Below are 18190 nucleotides of genomic sequence, written 5' to 3' on the forward strand. Positions count from 1 at the left end.
ATAAGGTTACTTAACAGTATTACTGCCAGATTTTCCCAGGGAGAGAAAGAACTTTCAAGAAGGAAGTTATATTCTCTTATAACCTAATCTGTGAAGTAGCATCCCATCACTTCATCCCATTATGTCCTGTATGTAGTCGGTGAGGTCAGCTCACGCTTGAAAGCAAAGTATACATAACATCAATAGTGGAAGTCAGAGATCACTGAGGCTGTCTGCCACAAATAGAGAAGCAAGCCTGTAATCTGCAAGGCCCCATGATAATCACTTCACATCAAACAGAGATTGTGCTTTTCAGATATCATTTGAGGATGTGGATGTAGACTTCTCATGGGAGGAGTGGCAGCTGCTTAACCCTCCTCAAAAGAGCTTTTATAGAGATGTGATGTTGGAGAACTGCAGCAGCCTTGTCTTCTTGGGTGAGACTTTCTGCTGTAATTTAATGTGTACATAGTAACCATCCCTCTGATGTGTGTACTGATTTGGATATACATTTTACATTTCTTCATTTCTATAACATTTCTATATATGTTGACTTTTTTAGTCACCTGCTTTATGTCACAGTCTTTAAGGTTTTTTTTTCAGATTTATTTATTTTATGTGCATATGTGTTTTGCCTAAATGAAAGCATTTGCACAACATACATGTCTGGTGCCCACAGATGTCAGAAGATGTGGGTTGGATCCCCTGGAACTGGAGTTACAAATGATTGTGAAACACCATGTAGGCGCTGGGAACTGAACCCAGGCAAATGCTCTTAACCCACTGAGCCATCTCTCCAGCTCCTATATTTCATGGTCTTTATAATAAAAAGCTCTTTATGCTTGAATCTCTCAGCTTAAGCAACTGGGCTCAAATTCCCTGCTTCTAATTGACAGGTTATCAAATCATCAAACCTGATGTAGCTGTCAAGCTGGACCAAGAAGAGTCACAGATAACAGATGAAGGAATCCTAAGTCAAAACTTCTTAGGTGAGAAATAACAAACATTATTAGAAAGGGTGAAAATTAAGACTCAAGAGTTTTAAGGACAGATGAGTACATTTGAAGTGTTGTTCATAAGTTGTATTTAAAGTTCCTAAATCTTGAGACAACTGTAGTGGCAAAGATCCCAGGGCAGAAAATATCTTTATAATTAAATATTTGAGAGTATTATGGTAATAATAATTTGAGAGTAAAAGACTCTAAAGGCCCGGAAATCATGATAAAACTTTGAATTTATCAGAATTTTTTTTTTTAAAAAGATTTATTTATTTATTATTATACAGTATTCTGCCTGCATGTGTCCCTGCAGGCCAGAAGAGGGCACCAGATCTCATCACAGATGGTTGTGAGCCACCATGTGGTTGCTGGGAATTGAACTCAGGACCTCTGGAAGAGCAGGCGGTGCTCTTAACCACTGAGCCATCTCTCCAGCCCCGAATTTATCAGAATTTTAAAAGATTACTAGATATTGTGTTGAAGTCAGAATTACAAGCTTGACCGGAAGTAGACTGTTATTTTGGAAAAGTAGGTAGAACTAAGGATCTTGTACACCAATGTGTGGCAGAAACGAAGTGCAGAAATATACATGTACCCACACAGTGGCAGCAACAGTCTAATTTAGTCAAACCAGTTTAAGTTATTTTCAATTTTCTTACATAGATTCTCAATTTGTAGCCCTGGGTGTCTTGCAATTCACTGTGTAGTTCAGACTAGCATGGTACACATGGCATTTCTTCTACCACAGCCTCTAGAGTGCTGGGATTATAGGTATCAGTTATCATGAGTAGTTTAAGGTTTTTTTTTTAACAACAATTTTATTCCTAAACCTTTAAATATATAAATCAATCACCTCATTATTGTTTAATACACTTCATTAGTTTAGATGAAATAGGGTTTTTATACATATGAGGTTTGCAGTACTAGGGTTTAATGCTAGGATTTTGTATATACTGAGCAGGTATTCTGCCACTGAACTACATCCTAACCTCTTTTTTGTTTGTTTTCTAGACAGAGTCTTAGTATGTAGCTCTGGCGGTTCTAGAACTTGTTTTATAGACCAAGTTGACCTTGAACTCATAGAGATCCTCCTGACTCTGCCTCCTGAGTGCTGGGATTAAAAGCATGTACCACTGTGCCTGGCTTCTAGCTCTTTTTTTTTTTTAAACTATATTTTAAGATACCGTCTCACTAAGTTGCCTGGACTGGATTTGAATTTGCAAGGCTCCTGAGTAGCTGGGATTAAATAAACATATTCTGTGGTCTTATTTTTTAGATTTGTAGATTTATTTATTTTATATTTGTGAGTATTTTGCCTGAATGTGTATATATGCACCATGTGTGTACCAGGTGCTCAAGGAGGTCAGAAGGTATCAGATCCCCTGGAACTGAAGCTATGAATTATTGTGAGGCACCACGTGGGTACTGGAAACCAAACCTTCTGCAAGAGCAACGAGTGTTTTTAATCATTGAGCCATCTCTCCAGCACCTTATTGCTATTTTACAGTCTTTGAGTCTGGGCATAGTAGTATATGCCTTTATTCCCACCACTTAGGAAGTGGAGGCAGGAGGATAAGGAGTTCAAGGCTATCCTCAGCTACACAGTGACTTTTATGCTAGCCTGGGCCAAATGAGACCTTGGCTCAAAAAAACCCACAAAACACAAAATTACTATGTTTTTTCTCTCACTTTTCGTAAAATAACTTGCTACAAATTCTGCATGCAGACTCTGATTTTATCTTGTGATTCTTGCTTTTAATCTCCAGACTTAAACCAGATAGTGATAGTGCACACCTTTAATCCCAGCACTTGGGAGGCAGAGGCAGGCAGACAAGTTACAGGACAGCCAAGGCTATACAGAGAAAAAGTCTAGAAACGCCCCCCCCCCAAAAAAATCTCCAGATTTTATTGTCCTTCATATCTATTCATGAAACACCAAGCCTTCATTTCATTCTCCTTCAAATCAGCAACACTTGTTGGTCCCTTCTCTCAAATTCTAATATTTGATAGTTAGATAATACCTTTATTCCCTTCCAAAACATTTATCCCTGAAAAAAAAAAAGAAGAATTGCTTTTTTATTTGAGATCCTGCTGAATCTTCCGTGATGGAACTGAAGTAGAAACCATGGAAAATGCTGCTTATTGGCTTGTTCGTCCTGGTTTGCTCAATTTTTTTTCTTACATACCCAGGACCACTTGCCCAAGGATGGCACTGCCCACAGTGGGCTGGGCCTTCCCACATCAATCATCAATCAAGAAAATGTCCCACAACCTTGCCTAAAGGCAAATAGGATGGGGCATTTTTCTCAATTGAGGTTTCCTCTTCTCAGATGACTTTAGCTTGTGTCGAGTAGACAAAAAAACTAACCAACACAACCATCTTCAGTGATGAGCTCAACTGATTTGATGAAAGTGATATTGGCTGTTATGCTCAGAGAATAGTGATCTACAATATCACTTTAAAATATTCAAAAAAGATGTGGTTGTAGATGTAGTTCTGAATGTTTTTATTAAATAAGAAACAAATGCAGAGTTAAAAGCCCAAGAGGTCAGAGCTGCAGCCAAGAGCTAAGACCAAGACCGCCTTCTTGCCCCTCACTGTCGCTGTCACACTTCCCCTCAGAAAGAGACCTACTTTCTGTGTGTCTGTCTTTTTATTGACTTTCTGTTCTGCTTTCTCAGTGGTTGTAAACCCCACCACATGACCTCCTCGTCACTGCCTGTCTATACAGACCTCCAGGTCTCTATGGTTGGTATTGAGATTAAAGGCGTTTGTCTCCATGCTGGTGGTGTCCTTGAACACACAGAGATCTGCCTGTCATGTGATCAGGATTAAGGGCGTGTGCTACCACTGCCAGATTTCTGCTAAATGACTTGTTGTTAGCTCCGACCCCCAGGCAACTTTATTTATTAATATACAAATAAAATCACATTTCAGCACAAATAAAATATCACCATATGTGATGGCACACATCTTTAATTCCAGGACTTAGGAGGAAGAAATAGGTGGATCTCTGTGAGTTTGAGACCAGCCTAGTCTACAGAGAAGTTCCAAGGCAGCTCAGGCTATACAGAGAGACCCCGTCTCATAACAAACAAACAAACAAATAAATAAATAAATAAAATATTCAATAAAATCCTGTTCAAAATATTCAGCAAAGCCACAAGTGGTAGCACATGCTTCTAATCTTAGCATCTATGAAGTAGAGACAGGAGAACAGTGAGTTGGAATCTAGTCTAGCCTTCATAGTGCATTTGAGTCCAGGGTATATAAAACAAGTTTGAGGCAAGCCTAGAATACACAGTGAGTTCTTTTCTCAAAAAAATAAACAGACAGGACTGGACAGATGGCTCAGCAGTTAAGAGTGCTTACTACTCTTCCAGAGGATCCGAGTTCAGTTCCCTGCATCCATGTTGGGAGGCTCACAACTACCTATAACTCCAGGTCAGACAATCACATGCCTCTGCCTTCCATGGGTACCTGCACCTATATGCCTATACCCACACTTAGACATACCCATATACATAATTAATAAAATTGATCTTTAAAGAATGAAAGAATATTTGGGAGTATAGCTCTATAGTAGATCAATTTCCTAACTTGCACAAGGCCTTTGGTTCAATTCCCATTACCAGAAAACAAGCAAAAGTACAGAAAAACCAATCAAATAAAAAAATTTAATAAATCATCATGTGGAAACCAGAAATGATTGCACTTAAAAGGCAAAATATTATCCTAATATTACACAAATATTTTTTTCTTTGAATAGGGTCTTCCAGGCTGTCCTCAACTCAAGTTTCTTAAGTCTTCAAGAATAACCTTGAATTTATGATCTGCCCACTCTATAGTTATATAAAGCATTCTTATGGTTTGCAATTCATATTTTTTAGTATTATATATAGATTAATTGTATTTGTTTATGGGTTCAATTATTTGCTCAATTGAAAAGGGATAAATGTCAAACTGTGATTAAAGTAAACTTGAGAGGCTGAGACAGAAAGAGTACCGCAAGTTCAAGCCCAGCTTGATCTACAGAATGAAACTGTCTCAAAAAGCCAAAAGAAAGTGTTGGTGAGATGGATCAGTCAATAAATGCACTTGCAACCAAGCATGACACCCTGAGTTTGATTTCTGAACTTACATGGTAGGGGGAAATAACTGACTCCCTGAGTTGTCCTCTGATTTCCAAACATATATGTGTGCACACACATGTGCACACACACACGCACACACACACACAAATAAATAAATGTAACACAATTTTTTGTTTTGTTTTAGTTTTTCGAGACAAGGCTTCTCTGTGTAACAGCGCTGGCTGTCCTGGAAATCACTTTGTAGACCACGGTGGTCTCAAACTCACAGAAATCCGCCTGCCTCTGCTTCTCAAGTGCTGGGATTAAAGGTGTGCGCCGCCGCCGCCGCCGCCGCCGCCGCCGCCGCCGCCGCCGCCGCCGCCGCCGCCGCCGCCACCACCACGTGGACAAAAACATTGTTTTAATGATGGTCAAGTTACCAATGTCAGTGATTCAGTTGATGATATTAAGAGAGATAATTTTAAAGGATTTTTCGCCAGGCGGTGGTGGCGCACGCCTTTAATCCCAGCACTCGGGAGGCAGAGCCAGGCAGATCTCTGTGAGTTTGAGGCCAGCCTGGGCTGCCAAGTGAGTTCCAGGAGAGGTGCAAAGCTACACAGAGAAACCCTGTCTCGAAAAACCAAAAAAAAAAAAAAAAAAGGATTTTTCATCTTTATTTTGTGTGTGTGTTCTCTACTTCTGCCATGTGGGCCCTAGGGATTGGACTCAGGTGCCTTTACTCACTAAGTCATCTTGCAGACTCTGAGATTGTTTTCTTCCTTCTTTTATTCATTTATTTTATTATTTTTTTTTTGAGACAGGATCTCAACTATGTAGCTCTGGCTAACCTGGAATTAGCTATGTAGACCAGACTGGCCTTAAATGCACAGAGATCTGCCTGCCTCTGCCTTCCAAGTGCTGGGATTAAAGATGTGTGCCACCACAACGAGCTACTGAAAGTTTTTTAAATGAAACTATGGTGTGGAAAATTAATGTTTCTCATCTTTCAGATATAAAGTTGGTAGCCTGTAGTTGCTTACGTCTTGGCCAGTGTTTCTGCCTTTATATTATTCAAAAGTAAAGTGTGTTCTAATGTTTCTTTTATATTTGTTTAGTCTTAGTTTTCAGTATATTTTGTTTAGGTAATTACCTGCCTTCTATGACCTGGTTTTTTGTTTGTTTGTTTGTTTTTGTTTTTGTTTTTTGAGACAGGGTTTCTCTGTGTAGTTTTGGTGCCTGTCCTGGATCTTGCTCTGTAGAACAGGCTGGCCTTGAACTCACAGAGATTCACATGGCTCTGCCTCCCGAGTGCTGGGATTAAAGGCATACACTATGACCTTTTGTATCTAAATTCTGGATATATACTTGAAAAATCACAGGTTAGTGAATATTTATTACATTTGTAATTTAAAATGTTGGTGAACTAAGAGAGACACTGCAGGATGTAATAAGTCTCAGTCCTTCCTGCTGCTGAGAAGCCTTACTACATCCTGCAGCTTTGCATTTATTGATTGTTATGTTGGACCCCAAAGTTTAGGGTCTCAAGTGGGCGCCCCAAGAACCCAGACTCCAGTCCAGTTGATGCAACAGCACGAGGATTTATTAAGCTTCTATATAGAAGGGCAAACTCTGCTCCTAAGAGCAAGAGCCACATCTTACTGTAGACACATGGGTGCTTTTAAAGGAAAAACCCACAAAAGCCATAAGATTACAGTTCCCATACAATTTCGTTTCACAAGAACATGGTCTGATCACAGAGTGATCACAGAGGGGGTACAGTTACGTAAACCTCAAGGGGGGTATCAGGGTGGGAGTGGAGTTCGCATACAGGTCACGGTGGTCCTTCCTGGAACTTTTGCAACTTTCCCAGTCACAGTTGAACACATCTCTTAACAGAAATCTTTTTACATTGTTACAGGGGTGATTGAGTAGTGGCTGAGTCAGGTGGCCCTTGGAACTAGATTTTTAGTTTCTCATTTCCTGGTGCTTGAAGTTTCTCTCTTTCTGAGGCTTGGGGGTGTAAGCCTGAAGGGCTAGGGTCTTTCAGTTATGCAAAACAACTTTTAGAAAGTCAATTTCTGAATAACAGAGCCTTTAATCTGATCTAGGAGTTGTCTGAAGGAGCTCATCACATAAGCAACTCTGGTTTGTCAAGAATGCCTTGTAAATGAGGTCATGTAAAGATTTTGAAGCCCCCAAAGGAAAAGCAACCCCATAAATCTCAGATAACAATCACTGATATTTATAAAAGATTACTTCACAGCCTAGGTGGCCATCACTCTCGAGTAAATGCCAGGTACTGTGGCTCTTCTAAATTTCCTACTACATTAAAATTTCAATTTCATGTTTCAGTATCCAAGACAAATGCCTGGAGTTCTAGTATTTGGGAGAATGGGTCTGTAGGATTTTGAGTTGGAGGGTTGTGTGGGACACATAGTAAAACTGTTTCCAAAAAACAAAAATAAATTAGCCTAATTAGGGTACATTATTTGAGGGCTAACCTTCTCCCCAGGATAGTAGGCTCTATTTCAGAAGCTTTATTTGTAAGTATAATCATTGAAGAAATTATACAGTGTGGTTCTTTTTTTTTTTTCCTTTTTAGAAATCTGGCTAGAAAGTTATTCTGAACTATCTCCTCAAAATAAGCAAGACAAGCTTAAAAGAATGGGGAGAGGCTATGGAAATGATGTTTTGGAGGAAATATTCAGTCAAGCATGAACTTTGTTTAGAAATGAAACTTTGGGCCGGGCGGTGGTGGCGCATGCCTTTAATCCCAGCACTCGGGAGGCAGATCCAGGCAGATCTCTGTGAGTTCGAGGCCAGCCTGGGCTACCAAGTGAGTTCCAGGAAAAGGCGCAAAGCTACACAGAGAAACCCTTTCTCGGAAAACCAAAAAAAAAAAAAAAAAAAAAAAAAGTAGAAATGAGACTTCATAAATGTGGCACACGTGAAAAAAGTCTAAAACATCCTTCTGATTTTTTTGTTCCAAAAAATAAATCTGGAAGAAAAAAATCAAGGTCAGTATGTAATTATTATTTTATCTAAAATCTGACAGAACCTATGGTGAAGTAAAATACCACGATTTTAATAAATGTATAAAAACTAGCAGTAAAGAGTCATGGCTCATTCCAAATCATATAACAAAGTCAAGAGTCTATTTATGTATGGAATGTGGTAAAATTTTTAACAAGAAATCACAGCTTACTATACACCAGAGAAATACAAAGGAGAAGCCCATTGGATGTGGGGAAACTTGCACAAAAGTCACTGCTCGCTTTTAACCAAAGGACTCACTCAGTAGAAAAACCATATAGTTCCAGTGAATGTCAGAAGGCTTTCAGTAGGAAAGCTACTCATTCAGCTCATTCAGCATCAGAGAATCCATACTGGAAAGAAGCACAATGCTTCTAGTAGTGTATGCAGAAAAACCTTAAGCAGAAAAACACAGCAAAAAAGACGAGATAATTCATACAATAAATAAACCTTATGGTTGCAAGGATTGTGGGAAAGCTTTCTCTCAGAAACTGAAACTTATCACTCATCAAAGAACACATAAAAGAGAAAAACCCTATAAATGTAGTGATTGTGGAAAAGCTTTCCTTTGGAATTCAGAATTTATTCCTCAGCAGAGATCACATAGAGGGAAGAATCCTTATGTATGTAGTGAATGTAAAAATGCGTTCAACAGGAACTCCCTTCTCATTAGGCATCAAAGGACTCACACAGGAGAGAAACCATATGGATGCAGTGAACACAGTGAGGCCTTCATCAGAACTTATTAAACATCAGATGACTCATACAGGAGAGAAGAACTATCAATGTTGTAATTGTGAAGAAGCCTTTTTCAAAAAGTCAGAGCTAATAAGATCAAAAAAGTCACTTAGGAGAGAAACCTTATAGATGTGAGAGTGGAAAAGCATTCTTTGGAAAGTCACAACTCCTAACACATCAGAGAACTCACACTGGGGAGAAATCCTATAAATGCAGTGAGTGTCGAAGGGCCTTCTCCCAGAAGTCAAGCGTGGTATCACATCAGAGGATACATACAGGTGAGAAACCCTGTGAATGCAGTGAATGTGGGAAAACCTTCAGTGAGAAGTCAAGCCTTATTCATCACCAGAGAACCCACACTGGAGAAAAGCCTTTTGAATGTAGTGACTGTGGGAAAGCGTTTGCATGGAAAACACAGCTCCTTCGACATCAGAGAATTCATGCAGGTGAGAAACCCTATGAATGCAGTGAGTGTGGGAAAGCATTTGTTCAAAAAGTGCAGCTCATTAAGCATCAGAGAAATCATACAGGAGAGAAGACCTATAAATGCAGTGATTGTGAAAAAGCTTTCTTTGATAAGCCACAGCTTATGCTTCATCGGAGAATCCATACAGGAGAGAGACCCTATAATTGTGGTGAATGTGGGAATCTTTCACTAGAAAATCACATCTTATGAGGCATCAAAATATTCATACAAGGGACTAAAAACTATGGGTGCAAACAATGTGGTACTAAATGTCTCAGGAAGTCACATCTCATCATAAATAGAAGCCATATAAATGCAAGGGACTTGGATAGATGCTATCAGATGTCCTCTTAACTCTTCTTAAGAATACATAGAAGAGTCTCCTATCAAGACCATCATGAAAAAACTTTGGGAGTTGGGAATCACAGAAAAGAGAGTTTTTGTAGAGGCAGACAATATGAAAAGTAGTTTTCCCAGACGACACAACTTACTGCCCCTTGGATAACTTGTCAAGGTAACAATGTTTTCAGTACTGCTAGAGATAGTGCTGGAGCTTTCAGTGAGAAGTCACAAGTATTAAACAGGAGAAAAGCTACTATAGCAAGTGAGCCAAAGATCTCATCAGAAAAGGACAACCCACTGACCACTAAAGAATTCTAACAAAAGGATACCCTGAATAAGTTCACACTGATGATTTTAAGAGTGTAATTAGTGTGATCCTACTCAAGTGATTTTGTGAGGAAGTTGTGTTCATTGTATATGAATCACTACAAAAAGTAGTCTTTGTTTGTTTGTTTGGTTGGTTGGTTTTGGTTTTTCTTTTCTTTTCTTTTTTTTTTTTTTGGTTTTTGGAGACAGGGTTTCTCTGTGTAGCTTTGTGCCTTTCCTGGGACTCACTTGGTAGTCCAGGCTGGCCTCGAACTCACAGAGATCCGCCTGGCTCTGCCTCCCGAGTGCTGGGATTAAAGGCGTGCGCCACCACCGCCCGGCTGGTTTTGGTTTTTCAAGACAGGGTTTCTCTGTGTAGCCTTGGCTGTCCTAGACCTCACTCTGTAGACCAGGCTGGCCCCAAACTCACAGAGATCCACCTGCCTCTGCCTCCCAAGTGCTCGGATTAAAGGTGTGCGGCACCACTGCCCAGCAAAAGTAGTCTCTTAAACAGATGTTTGTAAAGACATCTGGTTTCTGCTGTGGAGAAGTAATGGACCAGATGAACTCTCTTGTCTTAAACAACTAGAAACTGTAAATATATGTGAAATGTTTTTACTTTAATGTTTTTTGTTTTGTTTTATATAAATTTATTTATTATGTATACAGTGTTCTGCCTGCATGTATGCTCGCAGGCCAGAAGAGGGCACCAGACCTCATTATAGATGGTTGTGAGCCACCATGTGGTTGCTGGGGATTGAACTCAGGACCTCTGGAAGAGCAGCCCATGCTTTTAACCTCCAAGCCATCTCTCCAGCCCACTACTTTAATGTTTTTAATTGCCATCTAGAAGATTTATGTATTTGTGGGGTATAGTATGGCATTTCAGTACACATACATAATGTGCAATTATCAGATCTGGGTAATTGGTTTAATATGTATTACTTCATATATTTATCATTTCTCTGTTAGAAATATTCAGAATCCTCTCTATTAGCGTTGGGTTGTTGTTGAGACAAAGGTCTCACTATGTATCCTTGTCTGTCCTGGAACTCTCTATGTAGTCTAGACTGGCTTTGAACTCACACTGATATGTCTGCCTCTATCTGCTGAGTGCTGGGATTAAAGGCATGTACCATTATACTTAGCTTCTATTAGCTATTTTTGAATACTTGGTTTACTTTTATGCAGTTACATTGCTATGCTGTTATTTGAAGTTATTCTATATAGCTGCACACCTGGACTCATTAACTATCTACCCACTCTCTTTCCAAATCCTCCCAAGGCTCTAGTAATAACATTTATTTTCTTCTTTAAAATCATTATTAGTGTTTAAAATCCGTATGCAATGTTTATCTTTCATTGTTGGTCTTATTTCATTTCATATAATTTCCTTGAATTCTATCTATATTGCTAAAAATGACAGAAATTCTCTCTTTGGTGGATGAATAATACTCCTGTGTACACATACCACATTTACTTTTTCTGTTAATGTTCTGTTCAGGCACTTAAGTTGAGTTCATCTCTTCAGTAACAATGACTTGGACATAAAATAAACACAGGTTAGTAGTCCCATTATAGACAGGCAAATGGAGGTGCACTTTATTACCCAGCTTACTGCCTGGTAGCAATTTCCAGGTGTTCAGGAATGGAACCAAACTAAATTCTACTGAACTAAAAAGACAAGCTTGACTTTGGGTGAGCTCACAGTATCAATAGTTTCCAAAGAAGTCCTAGAGGAGATGGAACTTCGAAGTGGTGGGGCGTCAGAAATCTGAAGGATTTCCCTTGAGTCCTTTGGCTTAATCAAAGTTTGCACATCTGTCTGATAAAGGAAACATCCTGATGCCAGGATAGAAAGCACAGGATGGAAAACAGTAGATTAGTGGCTTCTGGACCTCATCGAAGACTGGAAATAGGTTCCTACCAGTCAGAGGTGAAACAACTTGGAAAGTATGGGCAGTGTGTAGCAGATGGACGATTCAGTATTAGAGCTAATTATTCCTACTTTAAAGCTCCTGGTCCACAATGTTTGACATAAAAAATCATCTGGCATTCAAATACTCAAGAAAATGCTGGGCATGGTGGTACCAACACTTGGGATACAGAGGCTGGAGGATTTCTGAGTTTGAGGCCAGCCTAGTCATATATAAAACTTTCTAAAGGTTCAAATGAGACTAATAGGGATCAAAACATTACTGAACTTTTTTTTAATGCTTGGTAGAATTAAGAGCAGTTTAAACATTGAAAATCAGTGAACTTGATAAGTAAAAATTATTCCAATGATATACAAAAAGAGAAAACAAACAAACAAAAGTGCATTTGAAGGCTGGTATATAAACCAGGTGATGTAGCATTTATCTGGCATGAATAAGACACTGGTTCAATTGCCTGTACTGCTAATGAGGGGGAAAAAGTGTTGTCAGCCAGATAATCTTAGCCCTTTGTCAGATAGGACAGGAGGATAGTGACTGTATCTCAAAAACTTAATAATTATTTGAGGAAGAGCTGAAAGTGTTCTAAGCATGATAAAAAAAAAAAAAAAAAAAAAAAAAAACTAACCCCACAGGATGCTCAACAAACCCAAGGCGAAGTACATGGAAAATCTCAGTAATGCACACCACACTGGTGAAAACCAGACATCAATTGAACCATTTTGAAACACCTACAAAGAAAGAGATAATACACAGGAACAAAGAGTGGCAGCATGTTAGCTGGTCAAAGATATATGTTAGAAGATGAAGGGGCATGAAGTAATGCAGAGTATAAATTTATAATTAATTTGAATAGAAGAACAGTTCTGGGAAGAGAGGCTCTGTGGGAAAATATAAAAATGTTTTAAGATTTTTTTTTTAAAAAAATTGTTTAGGACCAAAACACTTATCACATATTTTAAGCTTCTAGGCTCTTAAGAAGTTCAATAGCACTTAATGATAATAAGTGCTTAATGATAATAGTTTAACTATGGCTGTATCATCTGGGTCAGTAACCTGTTCTTGAACTCTGGTGAGCTGCATGTGGAGCAACTGAAGATCAGGAAATGTATGTGGTACTGGTTCTGTGCTGATTGCCCTCTATCTCTGTCTAGCAACTCAGAATCTATCTTCTAGAGACAGATTTCCTGGAACTTCTTTCTAGATTTGAACCATTGGCACCAATAAGTGAGATCTGTCCCATTCCTGGGCCTTTGTTTTGCTACTTCTGTGTAGCTAGCAGCCTTTCTTATGTTGCTGAAACGCTCTAGCTTTCAGCTAACAACATGCCTTCTTACCTTTCAGACTTAAGGGTGATAATTTCCCTGAGTGCTTGCTCATCACTGGTGGTTTGAATTCTGAACACGTATCTGCAAATAAACCCTTTACTAAATGTTCTTCTTTTTTTTTTTTTTTTTTTAGATTTTATTTATTTATTATGTATACAGTATTCTTCCTGCATGCCAGAAGAGGGCACCAGATCTCATTGTAGATAGTTGTGAGCTACCATGTGGAATTGAACTCTGGACCTCTGGTAGAGCAGCCAATGCTCTAAACCTCTGAGCCATGTCTCCAGCCTGACTAAATGTTTTGTTTTTTTAATCATTTTTTTATTTAAAAATTTTTTATTCATTTTACATACCAACCACAGATCCCTCTCTCATCCTTCCTCTTCCTCCCTCCTAACCTCATCCCCATGACCCACCCCCATCCCTCCAGGCCTCTCATGGGGAGTCAGCAAAGCCTGGTACATTCAGTTGAGGCTAGACCAAGCTCCTTCCCCCTGCATGGTGAGCAAGGTGTCCGATCATAGGTAATGGGCTCCAGAAAGCCAGCTCATGCACCAGGGATGGATCCCACTGCCAGAGGCCCCTCAAACAGACTAAGCTACACAACTCTCTCCCATATGCAGAGAGCCTAGTCCAGTCCCATGCAAGTTCCATAGCTGTCAGTCTAAAGTTCATAAATTCCTATGTGCTTGGTTCAATTGTCTCTGTAGATTACCCCATCATGATCTTGAATCCTCGTGCTCATATAGTTCCTCTTCCCTCTCTTCAACTGAGCTCCCAGGGCTTAGCCTGGTGCTTGGTTGTGGATCTCTGCATCTACTTCCATCAGTTACTGGATGAAGGCTCTATGATGATACTTAGGGTATTCACCAATCTGATTACTGGGGTAAGCCAGTTCAGGCACTCTCTCCACTATGCTACTAGTCTAATCTGGGGTAGTCCTTGTAGATTCCTGGCTAAATGGTCTTCTTAAAAATTGTGTTTTGACTGCCTATGTGTATATATGTATATGTGTGTGTGTGTATGTGTGTGTGTGTGTGTGTGTGTGTATTTGTGCAACAACTGCATGCTGGTGCCTGTGGAGGTTATAAGGGCATCAGATCCCTTGGAATGGGAGTTACAGATTGTTGTATTCTATCTACCATGTGGGTGTTTGGAATCAAATGTGGGCCCACTGTAAGAGCTACAAGTGCTCTATACTGCTGAGCCATCTCTTTGGTCTCTATTAAATGTTTATTAGAGTTGATGTTTTGACTGTGCCATTTGTTTTCTCTTGTTAAATGAGAATTTACTAGTCATGAACCTCTGTTACTAACACATGTTCTCATAGAAAGAACATAGATTGACATTTGTGTATAGTACAACAGTCCCATAGGGTCAAGGAAATTGGCTCAAACCAGTTGCCAAGGCATATACATAACATACTTCCTCATGATCCAACCTGGAGTCTGCCTGAGGGCCTAGCAACAGGCGCTGTCAGAGCTCCTGATTGTGCCCAGCCAATGAGGGATGACCACAAAATGTCATCAGATTAGGGTGCTGTCCAGAGCTTCTGATCATGCCTAGCCAATGAGGGGCAACCACGAAATATCACCAGATTGCTTTCGGAGTTCCTGATTGTGCCCAGCCAATGAGTGATGACCATGCACTGTTACCAGATTGGCACACAACCTGGGAATAGAATATATAAGGCTTTCCCCATTATTGAATAAAGGAGTCTGCTGTTTACCTTTTACCTGACTCCTGGTGTCTGTGTTGGTGATGCCTAGCTTTCTCACCCCCTCCCCTGAGGGAGCCATTAGGACCCAGTAACAATTGAGAAAAATCTCACCAAATACCTTATTTCCTCTTAGTTTTAATAATACAATAGAAATAACAAAGGCCAGAGTTTTATGGTTTGGGCATATGTAAATGGCTCTGGAATCTGTTGCCACATGGAAGTTATACCTAAACCTCTGCAGTAACCAAAACCAAAAAGTTTATCAAGCCTTGTGCTACTTCTGGGACAGCTAAGCAACCTACAAAAAAGCTGGGATTATATATATATATATATATATATATATATATATATATATATATATATATATATATATATACATGACTAAAAACAACAGAAGGATGATTCTAAAACTGCAGAAATAGCCTTGTTTTCTTTCAGCCATTCTTTAGCACATGCAACTCTTGTGATCTCTACCTTGACAATAAATATAATGTTTGCATCTAGGTTAGTTCAAAGCAAAAAAAAGCCCAGCAAAATATAAAAGAATGGGAAAAGATTTATTACCAGCTGTTAGTTATTACCTGGTGCTATTTACCATTCAAGAAAAGTCACAAGGAACAACAAAACCCACTATAAGAGTTTATTAGGAGAAGGGACAGAAAAGAATGTGCTTAGGCCTTCAAGGAGACTCTGGGAGCTTATCAGGACTTTCTCACAGCCCTGGAGCAAGCAAGCTTGGACTCTATTGACTCAGAATAGACTTCAGATTCAAACTGGTAAACTGAGTCAGTTGTGGGCTTCCACAGATGATTAGTTCAAAAGAATGAAATTCAATTAAGTCACACCTAGAGTATGTTTTCCATGCAAATTTCATCAGATACCACACCTCAGATCAACTTGACCTTAGTGTTTTGACAAATTATGAGTTTCTGTAGTAACTCCTGTCCACTGGGAAAAAAATGAGGCTTATTTGATCATGACTGAAAGCAGCAGCAATCTATGAGCATTAACACAAACATTTATTCTGCTGCCTGGGGGACCAGCCTCTAGCAGCTCAGAGCTGGAAGAGAATCCATGGGTCATCATACTGTAAATGGACATTTCCTGTCCCGACCACCTGGTCCCAAATAACCGACTCAGAGGCCGAATATGAATTATAAATGATCAGCCAATAGCTCAGGCTTGTTACTAGGTAACTTTTACATTTAAATTAACCCATTTCTATTAATCTATATATTGTAATGTGGCTCATGGCTTTACCTGTCTTCTAGTATGTTTGGCTTCCTGGGCAGCTGGCTGGCATCTCTCCCAACTTCACCCTTCTTCCCATCATTCTCAGTTTGGCTTTCCTGCCTAACTTCCTGCCCAGCTACTGGCCTGTCAGCTTTTTATTAACCAGTGAGAATAATACATATTCACAGTGTAGAAAAGGATTGTTCCAAAGCACTGTACTACAACCTACAACTTTTTTATCTGAGGGGGTAAGGGAAAAGACACACTCTCTTGATGGTTTCCTTCTTTTGTATTCTTTATTCTGTGTTCTATATTCTCTTTTTTTATCTATCCAGAAATGTCCCTTCTGTCTCTCTTGGTATTTTCTTTCTAACTCCCTTAATGTTTTCTTCCTAATTCTGTCATTCTTGGTGTTTTCTTTCTAAGTGTATCTTTATTCTTTCCCTTTCAGCTTATATACCACAGCAAAATCTTTCAGGAATATAAAAATTACAATGTGACTACATTATATTTTTCAAGTGAATGAAATTTCAATGAATACAAGTAAAAAGCATCATGTTTTCCATATTCCTTACATGATTAAACATTTTACATATTACAGGTAAAAAACAAATTATCCTCCAAGAACCCATGTATATTCATACCCAAGCAACTGTAGGCAAGCAAGGTATTCTTCTCAGCTAGTTCCTTTACTGGAAGGGTATGTTTTGCAGTTACAAAGAAAGGACCAATCATTTTATTATTTATCTTGAAAGGTAATCTTACAAGAAATCTTAAAAGAGTCACAAACCTAAACTTTTATACATGAAAAACAACCATTCAGCTCTACTTTAAATCTTTAGGGTGCATAACCACTCATTAATAGTTCTTTTTTTTTTTTTTTTGGTTTTTCGAGACAGGGTTTCTCTGTGTAGCTTTGCGCCTCTCCTGGAACTCACTTGGTAGCCCAGGCTGGCCTCGAACTCACAGAGATCCGCCTGGCTCTGCCTCCCGAGTGCTGGGATTAAAGGCGTGCGCCACCACCGCCCGGCTATTAATAGTTTTTTTATATCAGAAGATTGAGGGCAGAAATGGGCACATGGAATTAATAACCATCTTTGATTACCAACCAATCCTCAAAAGCAAAGTATGTCAGCTAGTAATAATTGGGATGCTTTGTTTTTTGATCCCTAACCTCAAAGCTATTATCAAAATATCTTAATCTAACCTGAGGTCATTCTAAGGCTTTGTTTCAGGTATGATGCACACTAAAACCTGTGAATGCATCTTTCAACATCAAGATGAAAAGAATTTGAGCCAGCGTGGTTCCTGGGACTCAACTGTTTTCCTTAATCATTAACCTGAACTGTGATCTATGCAGCACCTTAGGTGAAACTCAGGCCCTAGCTATATGACACTTCCTTGTATTTATTTTCAATAATCAGAACTCAGTTTAAACTAACATTATCATTATCAATTAGACATTACATCTTATGAAAAAATCATCTTCATAATAATCCATAGGTAAAAATGCCCAGTAGAATGGGATATTTCCATGAGATAAACACACTACATTATAAGAAATGGGGAATCTTCCCATATTCATTCACACCATGTCAGATACCAGAGAAAGATGGCAGTGGCAAACTTGTGAAGGTACAGCAGAAGCAAATGACACTCTACTATGAAAGCTAGCCAGCAGGAAGAAGATTCTAGTTCAGTTCCTGCTTGATTTCTCTTTGTCCTGCAACCCAACTACATGTTGTCTTCTGTAGCAGAGTCTGACCATCAAGTTCTGGTGTGCAACCAAGAGCAGTGGTGATAGACTGTGTTGTTTTATGGGCTCCAGGGATCTCTCTGACCAAGAATTCCTAAGGAGGTATCTTTCTCCCAGCACTTGGATTTTTCTTTAAGAATATGTGGCTTCTGGGATTGGCATTATCACACAAATATGCTCTTCCTATTCCACTGGCTGCTGTCTTCATTTGATTGTTTCCTTTGCTATACTGAAACTTTTAATGTCATGAGGTCCTACTTATTAATAGTTAGCCTTATTTCCT

General features: G+C 39.2%; 1 protein-coding gene across 1 annotated transcript; it reads left to right on the forward strand.

Moving 5' to 3' along the window:
* Positions 1-382: 382 nt before the first annotated feature.
* On the forward strand, positions 383-9498 carry LOC128120718 (zinc finger protein 605-like). The gene is given in 7 exon segments (XM_052754924.1): positions 383-416; positions 876-968; positions 1989-1999; positions 8198-8271; positions 8518-8815; positions 8817-8914; positions 8916-9498. Coding segments are annotated over 7 exon segments (1191 nt in total).
* The last annotated feature ends 8692 nt before the right edge of the window (positions 9499-18190 follow it).

The sequence above is a fragment of the Peromyscus californicus genome, unplaced genomic scaffold (assembly GCF_007827085.1).
Source record: "Peromyscus californicus insignis strain IS unplaced genomic scaffold, ASM782708v3 Scaffold_2__1_contigs__length_46816999, whole genome shotgun sequence".
In the NCBI taxonomy this organism is placed as follows: Eukaryota; Metazoa; Chordata; class Mammalia; order Rodentia; family Cricetidae; genus Peromyscus; species Peromyscus californicus.